The following is a 26285-nucleotide window of genomic DNA, read 5'->3' as shown; positions in this document are numbered from 1 at the left end:
ACTCTCTATAACAGACTAAAACTAGTACAGACTAATAACAGCAACATAATGAAACATAATGAACAAAGACCTCGCATTGGAAAAGTCTCCCTATATAAAATCACTGCTGTCAGTCCTCTAAGAGAACTAAACCTGTTAACAATGCTCTTTGTCAGTGGCGTACCTACCGGGGTCGCAGGGGTCGCGACTGCGACCGGGCCCCGGCGGCAGGGGGGCCCAAGCCAAGGGGCCGCACGAAATCGGGCCCCGGCGGCAGAGGGGCCCAAGCCAAAGGGCCGCACGAAATCGGGCCCCGGCGGCAGAGGGGCCCAAGCCAAGGGGCCGCACGAAATCGGGCCCCGGCGGCAGAGGGGCCCAAGCAAAGGGGCCGCACGAAATCGGGCCCCGGCGGCAGGGGGGCCCAAGCCAAGGGGCCGCACGAAATCGGGCCCCGGCGGCAGGGGGGCCCAAGCCAACGGGCCGCACGAAATCGGGACCCGGTGGAAGGGGGGCCCAAGCCAAGGGGCCGCCCGATACCTTTTTATGGGTTTTTTTTTTTTTTAAATAAGGCAAGCCGCGCCACGGAGCTGGCGACGGCCGCCTAATCATTGATGCAGCGTGAGGGGCGAAAGCTCCGCCCCCTCACGCTCAGAGTGTAGGATCACCGGATCACATAGAGCATGAGGGGTGAAAGCTCCGCCCCCTCATACAGACTGCAGGAGCACTGGATCGTGCCACAAGAGCTGCATGAGAGCTGAAAGCTCCGCCCCATCACACAGACTGCTGGAGCTGGAGCACCGGATGTCGTGTCAGTCACGTACATCCAGTTTGAAAATAAAACGGCAGTCTTCATCTATCACTCCATCAGCACTTCATCAGGGCCCCAAAGTGGAAAGAATAGGGAGGTCGGTACAATAATGTATTTAAAAAAAAAATATTGTATATGGCATTTAATTATTATTTCATTATTATTTCAATTATAAACATAAAAATAAATATATATGTGTGTCTGTGGAGGGGGACAAAACGCATAAAGTTTTTTTTTCTTAAAGAAATTGAGATTTCTAGATTTATTTTTATATAGATATACATATATAAACACTTATATATAGATTAGACACACAAGTTCAGCTCCCCAGTGTCACCTTTGTCCCCATCCAGCCAGGCACAGGATGGGCTGTTTGGGGACAAAGATGGCAAACCCTACGTGTGTTATCTGGGTGCTGGTCAGGTTCTATGTGGGCAGTGTGGAGGCCAGGGCTGGTTTTGGGGTGTGCAACCTGTGATCAATGCCTATAATTTAGGGGGTTTTAAATATACCTTTAATGCAGAGTTTTTATGTGAATTCTATTTGATCTATATCTGCAATGCTGGGTTTGTGTGTTATTCTGTTGATCTATATCTGCTATGCTGTTTCCATACATTATTAATGTATTCAAAGAAAAAGCGGCGCATGTACAAAAGGGGCCCTATGTACATGCGCCCCTTTTTCTTTGATTATGTCCTTTGTACATGCGCCCCTTTTTCTTTGATTTCGCCCTATGTACATGCGCCCCTTTTTCTTTGATTTCGCCCTATGTACATGCGACCCTTTTTCTTTGATTACATCCTGAGGAGTGTTTTGTCAGGTTGCTGCAGTGCATTGCTTGAGGAGTCTTGTTTATTATTATTTTTACTTTTAATTTTCACTTTTTAATTTGAACACATATCACGTGATAGAGTGATCTGTATTTCTTAAGCATTATTTATGTATACCTGTAAATACAGGGTTTTTATGTCTTATTCAGTTGATCTATACATGAACGTACTGTTTACATGTGTTGTTTATTTGATCTATACATGAACTACAGGGAGTAAGCAAGAGAGGTATGGTTTAGTGAATGAGGGACAAGGGGACTCTGGGGATGATTACGGGGGAGAGTACCATGGTCAGGGTCAGAAGGAGGGAAGACTGCACCCTAATGTTAGGCATTTTTTTTACTTTCTGTAGGAATAAATAGAACTGTGTAATTTTTATTTATCCAGAGATAAAACGCCATTTCTGAATTTGTAGTCACTTCAGTGGACAAAACATTCTAGGCCCTGAAATCAGTGAGAAGAAAGGTAAAGGTTTTATGTTATTTACTCTATTTCAATCTGCATATTTTATTAAAAAATATTAGTGGCACTAAATTGTGGCTTCAGATGTAACATGACTTTTTTAGTGTATTGATGTACTCCCAATCCCATCACAAAAGATTCTATCTCATATATCTGCTGAGCTCTGAGGTCATCTTTATTTAGCATACATGGATGGTGAGGAGTTAATATTCTGTCTATTCCCTGCTATTTATTTTGGCCTTTTAACACTTTTGGTTCCTGTCTAACATTGCCATAATTGCCATGAATTTCTCTTGGTTTTCTTATAGAAATATACATCATTGACAATAACTTCACTAAATGTATAAAACAGGTTGATTAATGGTTGTCCTTTATATTTGCAGAACCACACCATCAATGGCTGTTACGTGTCACCTTTTACCTGTCCTGAATGCTGCATTGTTGAAGATAAAGTAAGTTGAAAAAATTTACAGATATTATTCGATATGTAACTTGTTGAAAAAAAAAATGTTGGGTAAAAATCATGTTTTTTGGGGGGGGTTGAGGGGGTGGGGGGGCCCTTAAAAGATTCTCGCACCCGGGCCCTGAGGCGTCTAGTTACGCCCCTGCTCTTTGTTAACCATTTAGTACCCTGCTACTCTCATGAATATTATGTGCAGTGAGTTTGCTAGCCAAGAGGTTGTACTGCCAAACATAATTTACCAGTGTGTAAATGTATATATGAACTCTGATTTACATTTAATTAATAAACTGCAGGCGGAAAGATGCAAGTATATTTTGTCAGCAGGGCTGAGTCGTGTTACAAATGCTTAGTAGGACTGGCCATCAGGTGGCGCTACAGAGCACAGAACAGAGGTCTATGAAAGAATCAGCTGTGTGCTGGTGAGTTTGTTATTATGCTGTGTATTGATATGTGGTTTATAGTGAGTTTTGCATTCAATGAGTGATCAGGAAATCACCAATCATTCATGCAATAGAAATCATTTGGTAAATCTTAACTACCAGTAAATAGGGTTCTGTTGTGTCATGTCAGGCCCCTCGATTTCAAAGAAAAGGATGGAAGTGTGTATTATCTTGCACATGAGGTTGTGGTATAATCATCAAATAATGGGCAGCAGATGAGCAGAAAAATTTCATCTCACTGTATTAATTATACATTATGAAGGACCAAACCTAGTGATTTTCCCTGTAGGTCGGAGTGAGTTGATCCTACATAATGCAAGATTGATGTGGAGAGCTGAAATTCATGTACTGCAGAGTGAACCTGTACATATACTTCACAAACAGACCTAGGAATGTTCAGGATCAGTACCCTGTTTTAATAAGAAAAACGGATATTGCTATATTAGCACAAGAGAAAATTGAGTCTTTAGTTGAGGTTGATACATTTCATTAGGTCAACAAAAGTCTATTTTCCTATTTGAAGACAGGACCCCTGAGGTTCTAAAAGCTTATGTAAGTTTACATTATATACAGATTTTATATAAATAAATTTCAACTAATTTTGCCAGTAGTAAGAAAAAAACAATTTGGGGTTATCGTGAACCATCAAATCAGTGCAGAATGTAAAAGTATCTGCTCCAGACTCAGTGAACCTGACAGTCTGTTCACACACCTTCAAAGATGTAGACTCCAACTATGGCTACTGTATTTTTCTACTAATGTACTTCTAAAAGGCCTTTCCCGATTCGCCACTCACACATTTCTTTTCAAAGTCGATGTCTACCTCTGGGGGCCCAGACAAAGTGGGGGAAATCTGTCCCTTATATTTATTATAATTGTGTACCAATGGAGTATTTTGAAAACAAGACTAAAGCTGTTGAATGCGAGTCATTGTATGCCAGCGAACAGACTGCCTCTTGTAGTTGTAGTTCCATGGTATAATTTTTGCAGCTTAGGTGAAAGTATCATACTAGGATAATGATATTTTTATCCTATTGGCTACTAGAATTACAAGACCACATGCTGTACAAAAAGTGTCCCGCTAAGATCATTGGATAGGATAGCGTACACCTATAGATTTCTAGCTTTTAAATGTAATATAACAGACCTATAGGGAGGTGATTTGGGGAATAATCACGTCTATATGTAAGATCTATCAAACCAGGTTAGCTTGTGTATTATGTGTTTGGAATAATTAAATGTAGATTTGACACATTCAGAGATCATATTGAGACATTTCTCCAAAAGCCTTTCAGTTTATAACTTACTTTATAGTAGCATGGATTATGGATTCTGCAATATGGTCTGGAGTAAGGTGTTGCATTATGTCCAGATGTTAAGCTTAAGCCTATTTTTATTTCATGACAAGTTGACATCATAGGTCTGCTTTTGTGTAGCCAAGAACAGAATGTCAAAAACCAGTTTCTGATTCCATGGAAGTACAAAAACATACAAGCAGCAGAGGATGTGCCAGAAAACTGTAAATCGCCACCTCCATATTCTGGTACGTTCATACTCTGCATGGAGACACCTTTTAGAACAGTTATGGTTGGTGTCTTTATTAGAATTGTGTGCATACTAATGCAGGGTAAAATGATAAATCTTTGTGTGTAAATAAGTAGCCGATTTCCTTCTGCGTGTTTATATATATGGCATACTACAGAGTAACACTATAAAGGTCAGCAACCTGTGTTCTGGAAAAAATAGCTGATGTGGTCACCCTAACTTAATGTTGTCCATGTTGGACTTCCTACTCTCATTGCTTACTCCTCTGGTAGGGTAGTAGAGTGTCTATGTGTCAGATTTGGTGTATCTCCAGCCATGCAGGTTCAGGACTTTTACACATTAGCAGAGTCTGCTCTTTGATTACTGTCATAGTAATGGTTCATGTGTATGACAAAAAGAATCAAATTCCTTGCAGGCATACAAATACAGATTTTGGGGTGCTGCTGAAATGACCTTTCTGTACATACATCAAAGAGAGGACACAACCAGCAGATACATATTGGAAATGCTATAAATGCTATTTAAAAACACCCATCTCAGTTATACAAATTATGACCATATATTGCTTAGCCCATCATTACAGTATGTGAATGTACCCCAATTTTGAGGGAACCAATCTAATGCTAACAGGAGTATTAATAACTCATACGTTTCGATGACTAGAATGCATATACACACCATTTAATCTCATTCGAAACAGGTAATAACCCACAACTACACCTACTACATTTACATCTGACGAATATGTGAATATTGCCTCTCAAACGTAGTACATATGTAAATAGTCTATTGCATTTTAACTCTTTTCAAGGAAAGTACGTGGTCAATGTGGGAAGTGAGTAATATTTGCCATTAATTGTCGGGTCCTATTTACATATACATTTGCATCTCCCATTGCTCTAACAAATCTGATGGTTTACACAACATCCACGAGGCTTTGGCATAGTTCAGGACAGAGGAAGTCATATATGATGTCATAACATAGCACCTGCCATTTTAGTACCCAAACTATCATGACATCCTTACCAGTATGAAAGCCTGTGATCTTTTTTGGGAACTCTTTGAAGGACAAGCATGAAAGAACATCTAGGGGGTTATATAAAAACATACCTCACGGGCAGCCTATTAGGGAATCGCTGATGAGGAATAAAGACACATAATGCACGCTAGGGGTTCTATATACAAAAACTAGTTTGAAAAGTTGTCTTATTGCCATAGCAACTGATGGAATAGTCCAATAGGCAAGAACGCACCATTATTTGCTGTGGTGTTATGGATACTTTTTACTAGAATAACTTTTTATACGTAAACACCATTGTGTTTTTGGCTTCCTTTTTTTCTAATTCGCTATGATATAATAAATCGTGTTAAAGCGTTTTTTATCTATTAGCTTTTTGTACTTTTGTTTTTTTAGTGCTGGCCATTGACAGACCTAGATTTGCTAACTAACCCTATTAATGTCCTGAAGGTTAATATGTATGGCTCTCCAGAGCTTTGCGCAGCCTGTGGTTACTGTGGCAACCATAGGCATCAAAACCGTACTAAAAAGCCTTACTAAATTGAGCTTCTTATGTTAAGGGTTAACCTTCATGGCATCATACAGCAGGAAACATTGTAACAAAACCCCGTGGTACATTGTTTTTGACTCACTCAGCTTAATCAATATAATGAGTCTATTGTTCTCATGCATTTAATAGAAAACCATGTAGATGAATTGTTAATGAGATTACAGGGGATGCCTGCAAATGTATTTTTTTTTAATCAAATGTATGTGTTGCTATATTGTATATAAACAATGTATTTGTTTAAGGTATGTATGTCACTTACAATAAACAAATTCGCCTGTCGAAACCATTACATACGTGTACGGAAAAATGCTTTATTATGTTTGGGGTTTTTTTTGTTTTTTTTTAACCCATCATAAGTACCAAAAATAAATAAATAAAAAAAATCCCATGTCTTAATGTCTAGGTTGTAATAAAGCTTTTTTTGAAAAAAAAAATGAAAAAAAAATATCTTCAACTCCTCCTACTCTATCTGTGCCTGCAATTCAGAGCCAAGCACAGGGAGTGAAAGACAGGGAAATGTATTTATAATGCACACCAGTGCTTGGAGCAGCAGGGAGAGTGAGAGCTAAGGGAAGAGGATCTGTCTCCCTTTCCACCCACAGTAATCCATCTATTAAGGGGATCTGGATTTTTACATCAGTCCTGCTGTGTGATTTTTGGAACTGCAGGTTTAATAAGATTACACATATCACAGGGAATTGATGGTAACAATATCCATACTTAAAGAGGGGAGTTTATTTCATCATCATCATCATCATCATTCAGGCTTGATTGGGTAATGTTTGGTGCTACAACTGCAGTCTCTCAGTAACATGAATCCTGCCTTGGCTTTTGATGCTCTACAGATCCACCCATCCTCATAGCAATCAAGTGATAGGCAATGTTTTTTCACTTCGGGGATCTTACATGTATTACTGTTCTCTGATTAGTTTTTGGCCTCTCGTGGGATTTCTTTAGCTTACTTTCCATTTGGCTACATGCTGGAAAGGGAGAATTGTACGCCTTGGTAATAGCCCAGTGTTGATGTAGTTATAACCATTAATCTTAACCTTATCTGAAAGCGAAAAGGGGAAAAATACAGCTCTCTAATTGAGGAGCCTCTGAGAAATAAACCTTGCAAGGAACCAAGACTGATAGAAGATAGGAAAATAATCATTTTCTATGGTTAAATTGGTACCCTTGTTCTGGAGAACTGATCTCAGTTTATTATTATGCAACAACAAGGATATTTTCCTTCTCAGGGTGTCTAAGCTGCTGGATTGCTATTCGCCCAAATCAATGTGGTTTCTTTGGAACATTTTCAGTAAAGGAACGCATATGCTGCAGTGTCTTTGTGGCAAGAGTCTTAAGAAAAGCAAGAATCCAAGTGGTAAGCTTTCAAAAATGCATGATTTGTTTGTGTGTTTTTAACCCATTTTGTACCAGAGAAGATGTGCAATGCAGCATGTGGCATGGGCCCCTGGAACCCATAGGGGGTTAATCTCTACTGAGGGGCTTGCAGGTTTTTTGAGGCATCAAAATCTTCAAGAGCGGCCCTTGAATTTTTCACCTGGCGAGCATTTTTTAACTTGATCGTGTTGAAAGGGTTTGTTTTTTTTGGGAGGGGGGGATGTGTCTGGTTTCTGTGGCATTCTAGACAAATGGGGAAAGTTTTTTTATTTATTTGGCACTTCTTTAAGGATTTGATGAAAAGCGGGATGGGGCAAAGGGGGTGCTTTAAGTGGCGATACTTGGTTAATATGTACTTACTGGGGCACTGGCATCCTGCAATACTTTCTGATTACTGTGCAAATATTCCAAACACAAAACACCTCTCCAAAGTATATAAAAAATAAATCCAAAACAATTGTGGCAGATTGTTACTTATTTTTGGCTATTCATTAGATCCTAAGTGCATGGCACTGGTTCCCAGGTTAAAAGAAAACAAAGTAAACAAGTGTTTTCATTAGAATTATTGTGTGCCTGTGTGATATAATGTACCAGGTTTCTATGTGGTATCAGCACTGTTTTTTAATGTGATGCAGTGATCGCAGGCGTTATTGGGTTAATATTTGCAGTACGTTGTAAGGTTTTTTTTTTCCTTCTGCTGAAAGCTAAAGGTTTCTACTTCACTGTTCAATTCTGTAATTTCATTTTTTTCTCTATACTCCTTGGATGCGGAAAAGAGCGAAATCCTCCTGTGTAATGTTGAGAGAAATTGGTATTTTGAATTGGATGGGTTATTTTTTTTTTTTTTAGCCCCCTCCTATCGTCTGTTACCCCTGGCCTGCGTTTATCTGTTGCAACGTGTACTAATAGCGGGTTACATGGTTGATTTGTAATGAAATGTTTTGGTGTTCCATTCCCTTGGTCCTGTGTGACCCGTGGTTCCTTGAGCCCCAGTCACATCAAGAGCAATGAATTTCAGGTTTGCTTCTGACGTTGGCACTGCAGTGTAGTAGATCATAGCTTTCTTTGCCATTCTGACATCCCAACATCAACAAACAGCAACGCCTGCGTGGGGGCCGCTTTTCAGACCTGTTTTTGTAAGATGAAAATATTGACATTTAACGTTTACGTTCATTTGCTTAACACTGAAATACTTAACATTTTAAGTGAGGTTCAAGCTTTGCAGTCATGGATTTTTTGTTGTTGTATGTTTGTCATATCATTCTGCAGCAAAAAGACACTTACTACTTAGAATACCAAAGAGAGAGAGAATTAACCCAGCTGTCTGGGTAGAAATGCTCACCGAATGCTTGCAGATCTGACAAAGAAATCCATATTGTTTTGTTAACCACTCTCTTCAGTGCTGGCGGCCACAGACCCTGAATTACCGCAGTGAATTAGAAGAGATTGCTTCATATAGGATTCTCATTTTCTCCATTGAGAAACAAGAAATCTACAACAGCATAGTGCCCAGTTTGGCAGCGTTGCCCAGGCTAAAATGACATCACATATACAACACTTCACAGCTTTGTGGATTTTTGGGACACCTAATTTGCCACTTTGTGTTTGAGTGCCTGGTTTTATGCACTGTGTTTTTGGGGAGGAGCGGGGCTTATTGCAATAGTTACCATTCACTCCACAAACTCTTTGGAGTATGGACCTGCAGGGACCGCAAAGAGCTCCATTGTCATACAGTGTGGGGTCTATTACGTTATAGGAGGAACTACAGAGGAAAATGCTCTTTGGGAATAGTGCTTTTTAATCTCAGATGATAGACTGTGTAGCCATTTCATAGCTTGGGTCAAAGAGCAGTTGGTTATTTGTCACCAAGTGAGCTTCTATCTGATTATTGCAGATTTCCATATATCTATAATCTTTATTTGTTGTACATTGAAGTACATAAACTAAGGTTCAGCAAACTACATACAGAACGTAGAACTGCAGCATAAAACGAGGGGTCTCAAATCATTCCAATGATCTAAAAAGGCCGTTTATAAGAAGGGAAACATTGTATCTGTGCTGCATAATTTGTGTGTGTGTGTGTGTGTGTGTATATAAATATATAGTTAGTGCTTCTGGAATGAATGTTTTTTACTGTTCTATATCTATATTGATATACACATAGACAGTAATAATATGTACAGTACAGTATAGTACAGTGTGTGTATATATATATATATATATACACCGTATAGTACAGCATATATACTCAGTGCTTCTGGAATGAATTCGTTTTACTGTTCTATATCTATTTTGATACATATACAGTATCATGTAGTTATTGCATAAGAAATGTTGTGCACACATAAACCCAGGTAAAAAGGGTGCATACACTTAATTATGTGTAAGCCCTCCGATAGCTAGTTCTTCAGTTTGCAATAGTTTTATGTATGTGCGCATGAGCAGTGAACAGGCCAGCTGAGCTCTGATGCAGTTGAAGGACTATATTCCCAAGATGCAGAACTTGACAAGAATTTAATCAATTACCTTTGAGTCCAATGCAATCAATGTAACCCTTAATGCACAAATAAAGGATGCTGGTGCATGATCTATTCCCCGGTGAATGCATTCAGAGGACTCCATTTGCTTGAGGATGGGAAATTCTATGGCTCAATGGGAACACTCATTCATTAACTTAATTTTGTCCCCGTCAACATTTTATCCAGCAGTTAGCCTCGTATATAATTGGAAAGTATTGTATTTTACCCAAAAATGGTGTGCAAGATTTTTCATTGAAAAGTATCATATAATGGCATATACTTCCTTTCTGGATAATAGTTTACTGGACTTATGATCAAAAGTATTGAGTTTTCTTTTGACCTGTGATGCCTTAGATTTCAGCCCTTCCAGTTTCTTATTGCTTGCATGCGCACGTTTGTTGAAGGGGCGTCTTTTAATGTGCACTTTTTATCTACATAATAAAAGAAATCGGCATGCACATGGATCTGCGTTCTGTCAGGCTCAATTCAGATGAATCGCAGGAGAATGAACATGGATACAGCTGTATTAGTCCAAGAGAAGAGCGAGTAAAAAGTTGATACCTATTCTTGGGCAAGCACAGAAAAAATATGTAGTTATCAGAATCTTTCAGAACCTCAGAGGCATCTTGTTGAGCCAATAAAGGCATCAACTTTATAAAACAGAACAAAAAAACCCCCACAAAACAGAAAAAAATAAAAGAACAGAGCATTGTTTAATTTCTTACTGTATTACTGTTCTTCCTAGGGAGCACTAAAAACTAAAGGCATTATCTTATGGAAGGGCAAACAGATGCAGGTTTGTTCAGAAAAACAAGGATGGCTGTTGGTAATAAATAGTGAGATGTTTCATGTTACTCAATTGACTAAACCCACTTCTGTTATTTAAGGTATATATTTATTCCGGGTATAAAATGCTTTAGTAAATATTTAAGGTATATATTTATTCTGGGTATAATATGTTTTAGTGAATATTTAAGGTATATATTCTGGGTATAAGATGTTTTAGTGAATAAACCAATGTCTGATATTTAAGGTTATATTTATTTTGAGTATAAGATATTTTGTTGAATAAACCAATTTCTGATACTTAAGGTATATATTTATTCTGGGTATAAGATATTTTGGTGAATAAACCAATTTCCCATATTTAAGGTATAGATTTTTTTTAGGTATAAAATATTTTAGCGAATAAACCAGTTTCTCATACTTAAGGTTTATATTTATTCTGGGTAATTTATTATAAGATTAAGTGAATAAACCCATTTATTACATTTTACATATTTCTTCTAGATATAGGAAAAATAAGCCTTATGTTGTGATGCAGTGATCTTTGTTTTTTTCCATGGAGAGGTTTATGGCTGTGTAGACTTAAGTTAGATTCACTTATCAGAAAACCAAACATTCTAATTATATCTTAAATATTTTTACTGTTTCTGTTTGTTTGTTAACTACAGAAAAACAAATAAACACTTTAAGAAGTAAACATTGGTGTGTTTATTAAATTGCTACTTCATTTTATAAACCATTGGTTTACTATAGGGACAAAGGTTGCAGTATGAGCCTTCTGTCCATAACTGTCAATGGGATAGTGCCATTCTAGTACACCTAAACCCTATTAACCCCTTAATGACAAAGCCCGTACATGTACGGGCTCAAAATGCATTGTTTTCAATGGGGTTAGGGACCGCCCATTGTCCTTAAGGGGTTAAATTATCAGATTATTTAACGTAATTTATATAGCCCCCAAAATAACATATAGCATTATTAATAAGATAGCATCAAGCTGCTGATTTTAGCACAGAGTAGCTGCGCTCTCTTATGTAAGGTAACTATGGGACATTAAAGGTGAGCCAGAAGGAATGATAAAGGTTGATGTGTAAATAGACCAGAAGGGAAGGGAATAATCAAGATAAAAATGAACGTGTAGAACGTAGACCTGATGTCGTTCTCTTTGCCCAATATTCTTACTCTCAACTTGTATTTCTTCAAAAAAAAAAAAAAATGAAAACTAAGCTAGCCTTGTGGTTCACAAATCTATAGATCAAAACGTACTTAGGCCTTGAAGTATTCTGAGATGTAGTCGGTATGGAAATGCTTTCCGGCATATTCTGTAATTATTGCCTGCCAGGTATGCTGTAAGATGCATACTGACTCTTCTATGTGACCTATATGTCCAATGGGGGCATCAATATTTTACGATGTTGCCTCACTGCTAGGATTGAAAACACATATATCAGTTGAGCTCACCTACTTTTACTGTCCATTGTTTGTCATTTGCTCTGGCTGCCAACCTGACGAGGATAGAACAACAATGTACTTGTTTCTGCTCCAAATCCTACGGTTTATTCTTTATCTGCCAGGAAGCCCTGTGCACCTGAAACAAATACTAGTGGGACTTTTTTTAAATTAGCATGCTCCTGTCTGCGTTTTGGTATACCGGTCACGTTTACACATTGCCGATAATATGTGTAAAACAGATTGTTGTGCAGACCACAGTTTCATGTGTATAGGTATTACAAAGGCAGTGGTGCCCCTTTTCTCTTGGATCATGGAAGCCAATTCTCAGAGAAGTGTGATGCTTTGCTCTAAGAAACAGTGGTGGAATTAATAAGAAAACAAAAATAATACAAGAAAAATTCTAGGCATGAGCTAATTTTCCAGCATGACCTTTACAATTAAATGGTGGTGTTCACAAGCTTGTGCTGACTCAAGATGTTTAATATTTCAAGTGGACAAAGAGAGAGACGTTTACTTTAGAGGCTGCGATTAGAGGCATAGCTAAGAGATGGCTTTGCTGGGGCTTTTTATGTGACTTTAGAAAGGATTGAAGGAATACCACATAAAACAATATAGAAACTTTTTAAGAAGTTTTTTCAGATTCTATGGTAACAATCTATCAGCCCCTGCTTTTGTGTCACATATTAGTATCTTTTTTATTTGTTTATTTTTTTATAAAGTGCCAGCAGGATTTTTTAGTGATATTACAATGAAAACAAACATGAAGATCTACAGGTGCAGAAGGGGATGAGGTTCCTGCTCTTGTGAGATTTCCGTCGGTTTGAAGGTTGAGTTCAGTGATGTAATCTCATCTGGGCCGATTAGGCCTAGGGGGGCAGTTTCAGAGGGGGCAGTTTCTGCTGCATAACTAAGTACATGATTTCTCTATGGGGTGATCAAGCTCCCTGGCACGTGACTTATCCTTGAGACAGTAGGGGAGATGAGAGATCTGCCTTGTTACCAGCCCAAGTACATCAGGTGACCTTCCTCCATGCCGTACATGCATCACGCTGGTGTATGATGCCATATCCCGTTGCTCGGCATGGTTGACGGAGTTTGAGGACATAAGTGGTAGAAGGGTGGTTTGGGGCACTTCCCTGGGTCATACGTAGGGTTGAGGAAGGAAATTATGAATGAGGGGATTTTTTTTTTACATGTTTAACCCCTTAATGACAATTGCCGGTCCTGGCACGGCACGGAAAAGCATGTGCTTTACGACAATTGACGTGCCAGGACCGGCACGTCTTTAAACGGGTGCAGAAAGCGATCTACTATCGCTTTCTGCACCCAAAAAGCGTTGCTGAATGCCTCGACCTCGAGGCATTCAGCAACGCCGCGATCGGCACGAAGGGGCCATCTCTGGCCCCTCCACGGGGCGTCAACATCCACCATACTTTGTATGGCGGCGGACGCCCGTTTTAAAAGCGTTTAGGAGGCGATCGACGATCGCCTCCTAAACTTAAATGGTGTCGCTGGAATGCCTCGATCAGGAGGCATCCAGCGACACCAAACACTAACCTTTTGATGGGCTGTGACCGCTCCGGAGAGCGGTCACAGCCGCAGCTGCCGGCAATCTTCGCCATCAAGGAAGATGGCCGCCGTCCTGTAACAGGAACCACAAATTTTAAAAGTTCGCTAGATAGTCCAGACCATCTAGAGAACTTTGGCTCCACTTGCAGGTTGAATACAGGTACTGCATTCACCATGCAAGTCAATGGAGCCCAGCTTTCTAATCACAGTGTGATTAGTAAAAATAAATTAAAAAATAAAATAAAATTAATAATAATTAGAAAAAAATAGTAAAAAAACAGTAAAATGTAAAAATCATTTCCCACTGATGTCACTATCAGGGGAACCTCCAAGTTGAAAAAAAATGTTAATTTTTTTTTTCAAAAAAATAAAAAAAAAATATATATATATATATATAAAAAATATATTTTTGTGAGCAAGTCCTAAAATTAGCATATTAGCTTAAAACAATTCTCGCATGGAAAGAGTTAAAATACTGGCATATTAAATGCCCGTGGGGTGTCTACTTTTAAAAAATGTATGATTTGATGGGGTAAATTGAATGGGCCAGGTTCAACAACGTCCCAATTAACACGGGGGGAAGGATGGCCACACATCTAATTTCCAATTAGAAAAATGCACACGTACCAAATGTGGCCTTTTAGTTCCCCCAAAAAATGACACACCCATGCATGTGGGGTATCACTGCACTCAGGAGATGTTGCTGAACACATTATGGGGTGTCGTGTGACAGCGGCATATACCAGGAGCTGTAAATTCATACATAAAGTAGGTGTGTGTGGGAAAAATACACACACAAAAATATTACTGCAAACTTTGAAAAAATGCTGGTGGTAAAATATGTGCATGCAAAGAGTTAAAATACCAGCATTTAAAATACCCTGTGGTGTCTAGTTTTGAAAAATATATGGTTTTGTTGGGCACACTGAAATGGCCTGGCTCAAAGATGTACCAAATAGGGCATGGGCAGTGGATCCCAAATGCCAAAGTTCAACATTGAAAAAAGCGCATGCCCCAAATGTGGCCCTTTTGCCCCAAAACAGCCAGGCAAAATCATTCATGTGAGGTATCGCTGTACTCAGGAGATGTTGCTGAACACATATTGGGGTGTTTTGTGATAGTGACATATACGAGAACTTTTTAATTCATACCTGAAGTAAAATGTGTGTGTGGAAAACCAAATGCAAAAAAATGACTACCACAAAGTTTGACAAAGACTGGTGGTAGATATGGTGCATGGAAAGAGTTAAAATACTAGCATTTGAAATACCCTGGGGTGTCTAGTTTTCAAAAATATATGGGTTTATTGGGCACACTGAAATGGCCCGGCTCAAAGATGTACCAAATAGGGCATGGGCAGTGGATCCCCAAATGCCAAAGTTCAACATTGAAAAATGCGCATGCCCCAAATGTGGCCCTTTTGCCCCCAAACAGCCAGGCAAAATCATTCATGTGGGGTATCGCTGCGCTCAGGAGATGTTGCTGAACACATATTGGGGTGTTTTGTGATAGTGACATAAACTAGAACATTTTAATTCATACCTGAAGTAAAATGTGTATGACAAAACAAATGCAAAAAAATGACTACCATAAAGTTTGACAAAGACTGGTGGTAGATATGGTGCATGGAAAGAGTTAAAATACTAGCATTTGGAATACCCTGCGCTGTCTAGTTTTCAAAAATATATGACTTGATGGGGTAAATTGCATTGGCCGGGTTCAAAGATACCCGAAATGGCACATGGGGGGAAGAATTACCAGATTTGGAAAAAATGGCTTTGAAATAGCAAAACGCTACTTGTACTTATTGCCCCATAATGGGTAGAAAAAAGCAAAAAAACATAAAAACATTGGGTATTTCTAAACTCAGGACAAATAGTAGAATCTATTTAGCAGGTTTTTTCATTACCTTTTATAGATGAGTAAAAGATTTTTCAACTAAAAGTTAGAAACAGTCATTTTTTTCTAAATTTTTCACCATATTTTATAATTTTTTTAATAGTAAATAATATGATACAATCAAAACAATGTCATCTAAAGAAAGCCCTTCTTGTCCTGAAAAAAACAATATCTAATGTGTGTGGGTTCAGTAAACGGGAAAGAAGAAAATTACAGCTAAACACGAGCAGCGCAGAAATGTTAAAAAGGCCATTGTCACAAAGGGTACAAAAAGTAAAATCAGCCTTTGTCTCGAAGGGGTTAAAGAACTATTTCTGGGAAGATTTTCTGCATTATGAGTTATGAGTTTTTTCCGTGACCTTAAGTCCGTGCCTAGTTGGGTTATGCAGCAGGACAATTATCTGACAGTGAACGAAAGCACACAAGCAAGTCCACCAAAAGAAGCCCTTGAAAACTTGAATCCAATTGAGATGCTGTGACATGACCTTAGAAAGGCAGTTTATGCTCGAAACCCTTTGTTGTGGCTGAATTAAAACCATTCTAACAAGAAGAGTGACCCAGAATTCCTCCACAGCAATGTAAAAGACTCATTGTCAGTTATCGCAAACATTTGATTGCAGTTGTTGCCACCAAGGGTGCATTTTGACATGGGTGATACAGTTTTTAATTAATGCTTTACCAACAATAAATGAAATGATCATTAAAAATCTGCATCTTCTGTTTATTCATGTTGTCTTTGCCATATAATAAAATATAGTTTGATGATCTGAAACATGTAAATGCGACAAATAAGCAAAAAAAAAAGAAATCGGGAAGGTGCAAATATTTTTTCACAGCACTTTATGTATTTTAAATACGATTTACACTCCATTTGATGTCAATTTGGTGTTTAATAAGAAAAAAAACATAATTTGGATTTTTTACTTTTCTTATGAAGCATTATGTCCACTATTGTGTTTAGCGCATCATGCTTTACATATTCTGATATTAGTCTTGAACTGCTAATTTAACTCTGATCTCATGTAGTGTTCTTGGTGCTGCAGTTTGATTGCCACATAGCCAGAAAATCTGTTTTTTTTTTTCCAGTTTTGTTTTTCAGTATCTGTATGATCCATACATAACATGGTATCACAAACATGGGTTTCAGTTAATATTTTTTGCATCGTCTCCATTACGTTTTGAAAGATGACACCTGTATCCAGGCAGGAAATAATGAATTGCTGGTTGATTGTATGAGGCTTTGTGGTTGAGAGTATTATCTGACCACTTCCCTCAGGTGTACAATTATCCCCCATAAATAAACCACCTGCTGTTCCGTATTGCTAATTAAAAGCCAGGATGTTTGTTGTCAAATCATGCATCCTGTCTGCCTGTAATAAGAAATGTTTTCCCATTCATAGATGTAATTCTGCAATGTTTTATTAACCATCGCATTTGCTTATTCAATCTCCAAAAGCAAAAGTCTGTGTTCGTCTTTATAAAGGATGATATCGATTTGCTTCCCTTTCACTTTTTAATGCTATGTTACACCATATTAAGTGCATTTCTGAATGAAATCGGTGGTCCCGTCCTTTTAGGTACAAACAAAATAATATAGTTAATTGAATAAAAATAAAATCAGATCCATTGAGTTTATTGAATGGGCTCGTACACTCCATTTTGAGTGCCATGAGCGTGCACTATCGAGGGAAACTTAACATACCACAAATGGGTCTATTCACTAAAGAGAGTCGTTTTTTCAAAGTTGTGATTTATGTATTATAAACAGTGGATATACAAAGTCTACACTTTGCCAGGTTCTTGTCATTTTAAAGAATGAGACAAAGATAAATCATGCCAGAACTTTTTCCACCTTTAATGTGACCGATAACGTGAACAATTCAATTGCAAAACAAACTGAAAGCTTTGAAGGGGAAAAAAATTAAAAACCTCACAATTGAATTGTTCATGTTATCGGTCACATTAAAGGTGATTTTACTTTGTCTCATTCTTTAAAAGCAGAAGAACCTGGCATTTTAACAGGGGTGTGTAGGCTTTTTATATCCACTGTATGTATTGAATAAAATGTATTGAGGATATATAGAGTAATTTTATTTGTATTCATTATGCAGGGCCAATACTAATGGGTTTCTATATCTAGAACTGCCAAACTTGCCCTGTATAATGCATAGTTCAGTTGGTGAGGAGACTTCCTGCTTACTTAACTACCCATTGTACATAGCCATAATGTAGAGTCGAAGTCGAGGCGTGGAAAACAGTAAACCTCAAGTAAACATGTTCCCCTATTATTGTATATTTTATACTTAACAAAAATGTTCCTTTGTATTTTTTAGTCTTAATATATTTTTAATAATTGGCTTTTTACAGGTAGCTGGTTTATATGTCTAGGCTGTATTTAATTGGGGGCAGGCTGCCAGTCCCTACTTACATTATTGCTATACTTGGTAGTTCAGGGGTAATCAGGGGTAGGTTGCTGATGTAAAATCACCTACACATTTATTATAGCCATATTGTTAAATCGTTATCAATATGGTAGAACTGTCCTCCTGCAAATATCCCTATAAAAATCACAAGAAAACCCAAAGCCCTTGTATAACAATATATCCCAAACACAACAGTAAAGGTGTACTGTGTATTATGGACACCAAATCCAGTTACAGTAGTCCCCAAGCAAAGCTGCCGTTATATGTGAGTTTCCCCAGGAGGTTGGGAGATATAGCAATGCCCTCTACAGCAGTATATGTCGCTACACTGAAAAAAATAAAAATCGTTAACGACTTGATTTTCCGTGACGTGCCCGGACCGGCAATTGTCATCAAGGGGTTAAAGGCCACCATTCAGAAACATATGCTTGCATTTGTATTTTGTAGCTGCGTTTGAACCATTTTAGTAACAGAACACAGAATAACTGCAGTTTTTTTTTTAAAAGATGGTTTTTGTCTGTGGCTTGGGAGTGCCTTCAAGTAATTAATTATTTATGTCTCAAAATGAAGGATAACACATGTTGTCAGAATATAGGACAGAGATTCTTCAAGGAGCAGATAGTACCTAAAATCTTTAATGCAGATGTCGGGAATTGTATAGTGTGCGACCTAGATTTTAGTGGCGGAGAAAATATTTTATCTCATTCAAAGATAGGTATTCATTGAGTACACTTTGTAATGGTAATAATCCAAATGTTGGCATACAGTTCTGGAAATTCAGTGTCATGTAATCATAATAGGTACGGCATATTTCACGGGCTTAAATGTGTGTTTCAGGATATTATTACTTTTTATAATTATCTTTCATTTATATAGCACCAACAATGTACGCAGTGCTTCTTACAATGTTTAAGTTCAAAGGGGGTTGACAAAACTAGAATCGCCAGACTAAGACACTCGGATAAATTAGGTGAAGTAGGTCTGCTCCAATTGCAATGTCTATCATTTTCATTATCAACCTTTTAATAGTGCTTCACAAAGATTATGTTTTAATGAATTACTAATGGTGGTGAACCAAGTAGTTCCAAGCCAGCAGTCCTAATGAAAACCATTACGTCAGCAGGTAAGCACCATCTGAATTGTCACTTGTCTTGAAACAGGGATTTCAAGTAGGAAAGCACAAATAGTTACGCTGAGCTCCAAGCTGAATGAGCAGTTGGGACATAAAACCTCTTATATTTGGGATATATACTGAGACTTCACTCGTAATCCTGTTCACCTTTCCATCTAAAACGATATAATGTAATTTTGCGTGTACACACAAACATTAATATTAAACATCATAAAACCCTAACGACATTGTAGAAACAATATAATTAGGTTAACTAAAAAGCCAGTTATGTATGTATATATATATATATATATATATATATATATATTTTTTTTAATATCATTTAAGCTCTTTTGCTAATTCTTTGTTTGACTATAATTTCCCTCTTTCACCTATAGGACTTCTTTTGAAATCATATCAATGCATATAACAGAATATTGGGACTAAAATATCAAAAAACAAAGGGAATGGGAAAAATACATTTTATTATCCATTATACATTGTATCAGCTAATCCAAATTAAAAAACATCACTTTTGGTAAGCTGCCCCCCCCAAAAAAAACTTTAATGCTTCCAGGGGTGTTCCACAATGTATCTGCTTCTGAAAAGCAGATAACATAGGCTATTTTTCAAAGTTATTCTATCGCTTTTTAAAAAAAAAAAAAAAAAATTCCCTACCGACCACTTCTAAAGAACCGTACATTTTTTGCACACCCTTTGAAATTTTGCCTAGGATTCAAGATACAATGAAGTTAAATTCTCATCCATAAAGACATGAAGTGAGATCTTGAAATGGTTAAGCTTGTGATGGATGCATGTTTAAAACCATTATCTCACCAAAGTTTATTCTGATTTCATTTCCTTTATCTGGAAGTGGTACAATCACAAATGTAACTGTGTATGCAGTAGTGGAAATAAAATTGCATTTACAACTGCTCTAGATAAAAGTATGTGTGATAACAGCTTCAAGTGTTAAGTTGTTCTGTTTGCTAAAGCTTAATTCATAAAATGTTGAATTAAATCAAAATTCAAATAAACATTTAGTTTAAACCTATGGAATTCTCCCAAGTGTAAAATTGCACAGGGGCAAACAATTCAGTGAGGGTATACAAAGCTGTCATTTTATTCCTTCCCCTCAAGGTTTAGTCATATATAAAAAATACAGAAACGTTTAAGACGATTTTTTGGTTTCTATGGCAACAACCTACCAGTGCCTGATTTTGTGTCATATGCCAATTAAGTGTTCCTGGCAAAAATCTAAATAAAACACGATTTTACATGATTACATTTATTTGTGGGAAGGGTTTGGGCGCTAAACAGTATTAGCAATATTAACCAAACATAAAAATGTTTAATCAAGCAGCATCAGTGGAACATCATCTTTAATGCATTTTAAGAGGCACCTGAACCTGATACGCAGGAGAATATCAACGTAGCTGGATGTTTATAACGTAGTGCTTAGAGATCGTTAGTTAGATAAAACTCACGTTTCTACGAGAGCTTTGTCTTCCAGAATATAGAACTAATTAAAAGAATTTGGGTTTTTAGTACTTTTAGTAGGTATTTGTAACAAAGATGCATATTGAACACATCCTCAAGTAAGAAATGACCTCCATTTACGGTCCAGTGCGATATGGTGGCATATTGGAGCCTTTACTGACCTGTTTATGAACTATTTAGCTAGGAATATAATAAGTTGTACATTTTCCTCCTACCATCGGTAAACATGAACAGTCCGATGCCTATATAAGCCTTATTGAGTGGACTGTTTTGAATCATAAGGGATATCTGCATTTCTATATGGTTTTGGTGGCTTAGTAAATACACAAATGTATTTGGAAATAGATCAGCCTGAGATAACTGGCAAAACATAATTATACGACCATTATCTTCTCAATCCCACACGACTAAACTCAAAGTGCCTTCATACTTTTCGGGACATGTTTTCTGGGCTTCTCAGATGTCCGTGTCCCTAGAAGCATTAATTGGCTATTTTACAAAGCCCTCTAAAGATTGAATCTATTATTGTGGGTGACAAAGGACAAAGATTGAAACAATTTATTATTCCATCCACTTCAGTTTTACAGGCGTCCTCCAGTCATATATACTGTGTCCTGTGCGAAGTCACATCTTTTGTTCGTTATTTCGTGCCATCATTTTATCTTTTTGATTTGTGTCCCTTTATTTAATGGGTCATGCAGAAGGGATACAAATGTTGAATTTACGAACGGAATTTTGTACGAGAAAATGATTCAGATTTAAAAACAGGTAGCATTTACCATAGTGAAACATCTATTAGCTTATTTGTAGTTTAGTGTTTTATTTACTCATACTTTGTCTTTTGCCCTCCAATTACAGTTAACGCCATCTTTCTACAGATGACAGTAAGAACCTGACACTTAATGGTGGTGTGGATTTTTTTATTTTATTCAATTGTAATAGGGAAAATATTGTAACTACTGCTATGTATTGGGACTGAGAAAATATTGTTTGATACTCCTTACAGTGCTTGTTTAGGTACTCTGTATCATAACGTGTAAAAATACTGCTTTTATTTGATAACGATCTGTGCACGCACACACACACAAACACGTATTTTTTTGTACATTCGTTCAATCCTGGCTTTGAATTATGATTTTTTTCTATTACTGTGCCTTCAAAGAGACATTATTTGTTTTATATAGCACTGTAAAAAAAAACAAAAAAAACATTCAGATCAAACATAAGTTCCTATGTGCTTGGTCGTTTTAGAAGCTTAAACAAACACAAACCAATATTGAACCGTATAACAAACGGAATGGTTTGTAATAGATGCGTATGCCGGCTGATAATGCATGGACCACCTTAAGTGAATCAGGGATGTATCTGGGGGTTACTGGCTACCATCTGCCTGCTTCAACAAAAGTATTTAGGGCAATTATAACTAATTAAATAGAAGGTCTATGACATGCAACATAAAAAGCATAATGTGAGGTAATGAAAAAGCATATATGTGCCTCTTCAGGTCCTGGTCAATTGTGAGACACAATTTAAACCATGTCAAGACCATCTCACTGGTACTGATTTAATTCCTGGAATAAATACAAAATAGTGTGTTTGTTGTTTTGTTTTATGAGACAACATACAAACATTGTGTGGGGTTTCTTTACATGACACAAGATTAAGTCTCTTGGGTATTGTGTTTGCTGTGTTTCGATGTGAGACACAGAGGAGAGATTTAGAGAGAGAAACGCTGGGGTTTCTTCACTAAATAGGCAGGTAGGTAGACATCAGGAAAGTTGTGGTTTCAACTGCCGGAATTCACTCTGCATTATAAAGTGTAATCCCTGGCTAACTTCTCTACAAGAAGAGCTGAGCTGTCCCTGTATAATGCATAGGTCAATCTGTGATGTGACTTTCAATAAATCTCACTGATTTAAGAATGCTTTATACAGGGACATGTGCACTATTCTTGGAGCAAAGGCTCATTGGGGTTGGCTCTTCAATAACGGGGTTTATTTCTTAAAGAGAGAGAGTTTAAAAATACAAATCCTTGACTTCACTATACTTTAATAAAGGCCCATCCCCAATAAGCTTCTCCTGCTGGAAGAGCTTGGCTGGTGCTGTATAATGTAGAGTTAAACTACTAAATGTTCTCCACGTCCCCTCACCAATTGAATTATGCATTATACAGGGCCAGATGGTTTTATGTTATGGTCACTCCGAGGCATAAATGTTTTATATTACTTAAGCATCTCCTGAAATATCAATATTTTTCACTTTGTCACAGACATGATGGGCATATTACATATAGAGTTGTCATAGTTTGAACAAGCTGCCTGGTTTTGGGGGCGGGGGGATAACAATTAGTTTATTCCGTTCTGGTGAGCCAAAACGTTACGGAGAGGTGAGGATGAGGTCTTCGGATCCTGACTGCCAACATGAATTCATACTGGCATCTCTCTATTAATGATTATCTTATCTGTAGAGAAGTGCCAGATTTCACTTAATCGTCAGAAAAATATAAACCACAAAGTGGATATTTTGTGGTTTTAGCGCAAACAGACAGTCATCCCCCCTGGACTCATTCCAAATTAACAAAAGAAAAAGGCTACACTGGTATTTTTTGCTTTGTTTTTGTTTTGTTAATGGGGAACTTGGTAAATAAGCTTGCAGTGTATACAAATATTGGATTCCCCCTCATTTTAGCCAGACTCTGCTTTCTAAGTTGTTCATACTAAATTATAAAAAGTGCAACGGGCATCCTTCAGACCACATTCATGTATTTGACCGAGTATGGATTATAATAAATGGAGAGCTATTTGTTTTTCTCTTTTTCTATAAGAAACTGCACATAGCTGGAGAAAAAAATACCACTAAAGTGCATTAACACCTTTAACCCAAAACTGAAAAAAACTAAAGCCAATAAAGGGTATAACATAAAATAATGCTGCACAAAGAGATCAGTGTAGAAACTGCGCTGATCATAGTAATATGCTGTGATCAGAACAGATCAGATTATTGTTGGGTGATGAATGGGGTGTATTCTCTCACCCACCAAATACAATAAGAATGCCTCCCAAGTGTCCCATGTTTGGGTACCGTCTACCGGCCTTTGCAGGCAGTAGGGATTATGGGTGGTTATGGAGATTCCCTGATCTTTCCTGACCCAGGGGGCTATAAAGTCAAAAGGAGATCTGTGCTGGTGCAACCACATCCCCCAACAGAGGTATCCTGATTTCAACACCTCAAATATTAGGGGTATAAATAAAGCAGAGAAAGGGAAATGGAAATATGTGATTGATGTTAGTACTGAACCACACATGTCACGGTGCGTGTGAACACTGTAATCTATAATATTCCCTAAATTTAACATATGACCTGGGACAGCGCTATTGCTTCCTACAGTTACGAGACTCCTATACTGGGATCCCACCAATATCGATGTGTGCCCGAGTGCCTTGCTTACCTAAAATCATGACATAATGGGACATCACTATAGATGGTATAGGGTTTAAACGTGGCCTTCTGAATGGTTTGTGTCTCTCTACATTAAGAGGTTGGAGAACAACAATTTACATTTTAACTTTTCAAACCGTGCACTGTTTAGATCTTTTCAATGATATTTATTCTGAATACAATGTAATATTCTTAAAAGAGGCAAAGTTCTAAAGATCATACAGTAACATAAATGCAGAAATTTAGCAATATGTATAAATATTATTTTCCAAAATCATTTCAGAGAAAAAAAGGTTTATTGTAGAAGAAAGAAGCCTCTGACTATTCCATTAAGAACCCACAGTAGCGGCAAGCAGTTAAGCTCCATGAACATGCTGGTACTTGCCATACACAATTAGGTATTAACTCGCTTGGAGATTTCTTACATGAGATTATATGCTGCTACTGCACCTGATCTATTTTTCTACGCAGGAATGTCTAAAAGCAAAAATCACAGTACACCAATAGAACATTATGTATTTAATGTGCAATTACCAACTAGAACACAAAATCAAATTGGATGAAAATATTTGAGCATTTATTATCTAAAATGCCAAGATGAAATCATTAACTGCACTATATACTCTTACATTCTAAGGAAAGCGGCCCAAACGCCCAATGAATTTAGCACTGGAGAGGTCATTTCCCCACCACAAGACATGAGATCACATTGTCATAAGACAGCCTGGAATTTCCCCTGTCAGCAGGTGCCAGCATCTCTGGCTTTGAACTGATAGGTGAAATGAAATGGTGCTTGCTGGTCACAATTTAATCACTGTAAAATTACATGTATAAAATAAATGGAAAAATACCAGGTATGTCAACATGACATCATAAGGAGTACCGACTGATTACAAGAGAGATCCCAAAGATCTACAGGGAATAAGTATCTATCTAACATCAATGACAATCATATGGATAAATTAGTCTGAAATGAAGAAGTAAATATGCTTTGAAGTAATTTTTGGGAGCTGGTCTAGATAGGAAATATCACATGTAGAAGAACTATGACAAACGATGGTGTAATGTTTTCCTTTTATAATATATTCATACTAAATGATGAGTTGAATACGTGAATATGACCTATATAGATATATATGTGTGGGTGGACTGAATGAGAAGTATGAAAAGTTGGGTTCATATGTGCAAAATATCTTTTGTGCTTTTTATTTTGCAGTAAAACTGTTCAGTGTTATTTTAGTTTGAAATTGTCATAAATTTTACCTTGTGGTAGCTGAGATAAGTTGCAGAATTAGCATATCAATTAGTTTCATGTTATGACGCTATTGCCACCTACTTATCCCTCCACCTTTTATAGTTGCCACCAAAGAGAAACCATGTCTTAACAAAAAAGGAAACTAATTTAATATGAAGAAACAATCATCAAAATCCTTTCTTTCTTTAGTATAATTGCACTTGATTCCTTTCACAGTACTTTGTTTTAAGCCACAATTGACAGCAGTGGGATATTTTGCTTTGCTTTTTTTCTGGTTTTTAAGCAAGATCGATGGAATGACTTCTTTTCCTCTGTGCCTAAAGGAAAAAAAGCCACCAGAAAGTTTATTGCAGACCGAAGGCACAAAAGGGGGACAAATCCACCATGTCTACCATTTTCAGGACAGCTGCGTTATACACAGAAGTCGTCATGTTGACTTTGCAGTACCCATATATCGATGCCATTATATCCCTTCCCTCTTCACTTTATGTTTACTTTTTGGTTATGTAGAGTTGTCTTACTATTGCCCTTGAATGGCAAGTGTAAGAATACTATTAAGACCAATAAAAAAATATGAAGAAGCTAAGTATTAATATGGACTGAAATTCCTACAAAATAATTTTAACAGAAATGAATTTGCATGTATTACAGTATAAATGGTTTATTTGAAATAATGTTTCACTTGTTGAGTACACTTATTAGACACACTGAATGCTTTCAAAATGTAAATGTCTATATCTTGATTGACAAGCCCCTCTGTTCCCCTGACAATATGAGACAATCAGTAGAACGTTCATGATGTTGAGTGAAAATGTACTCTTTCATAAAAGAAATCAGCTGCTACTTGCC

The 26285-nt window shown here is 37.3% G+C and overlaps 1 protein-coding gene across 3 annotated transcripts in view; it reads left to right on the top strand.

The window, feature by feature from the left end:
* Positions 1-7256: 7256 nt before the first annotated feature.
* The window catches only part of LOC149299924 (fibroblast growth factor 14-like), a 278072-nt gene continuing 259043 nt past the window's right edge, over positions 7257-26285 (top strand). For all 3 annotated transcript variants that reach the window (XM_089485822.1, XM_089485820.1, XM_089485819.1), the window contains exon 1: positions 7257-7464. In XM_089485822.1, coding sequence (XP_089341948.1) covers positions 7257-7464 — 208 coding nt within the window. The remainder of the gene's footprint in view (positions 7465-26285) is intronic.

Source organism: Sceloporus occidentalis, unplaced genomic scaffold (assembly GCF_023333645.1).
Source record: "Sceloporus occidentalis isolate IW3139 unplaced genomic scaffold, rSceOcc1.0.p SCAF_27, whole genome shotgun sequence".
NCBI lineage: Eukaryota > Metazoa > Chordata > Lepidosauria > Squamata > Phrynosomatidae > Sceloporus > Sceloporus occidentalis.
This window is presented reverse-complemented; position numbering and strand designations above follow the sequence as displayed.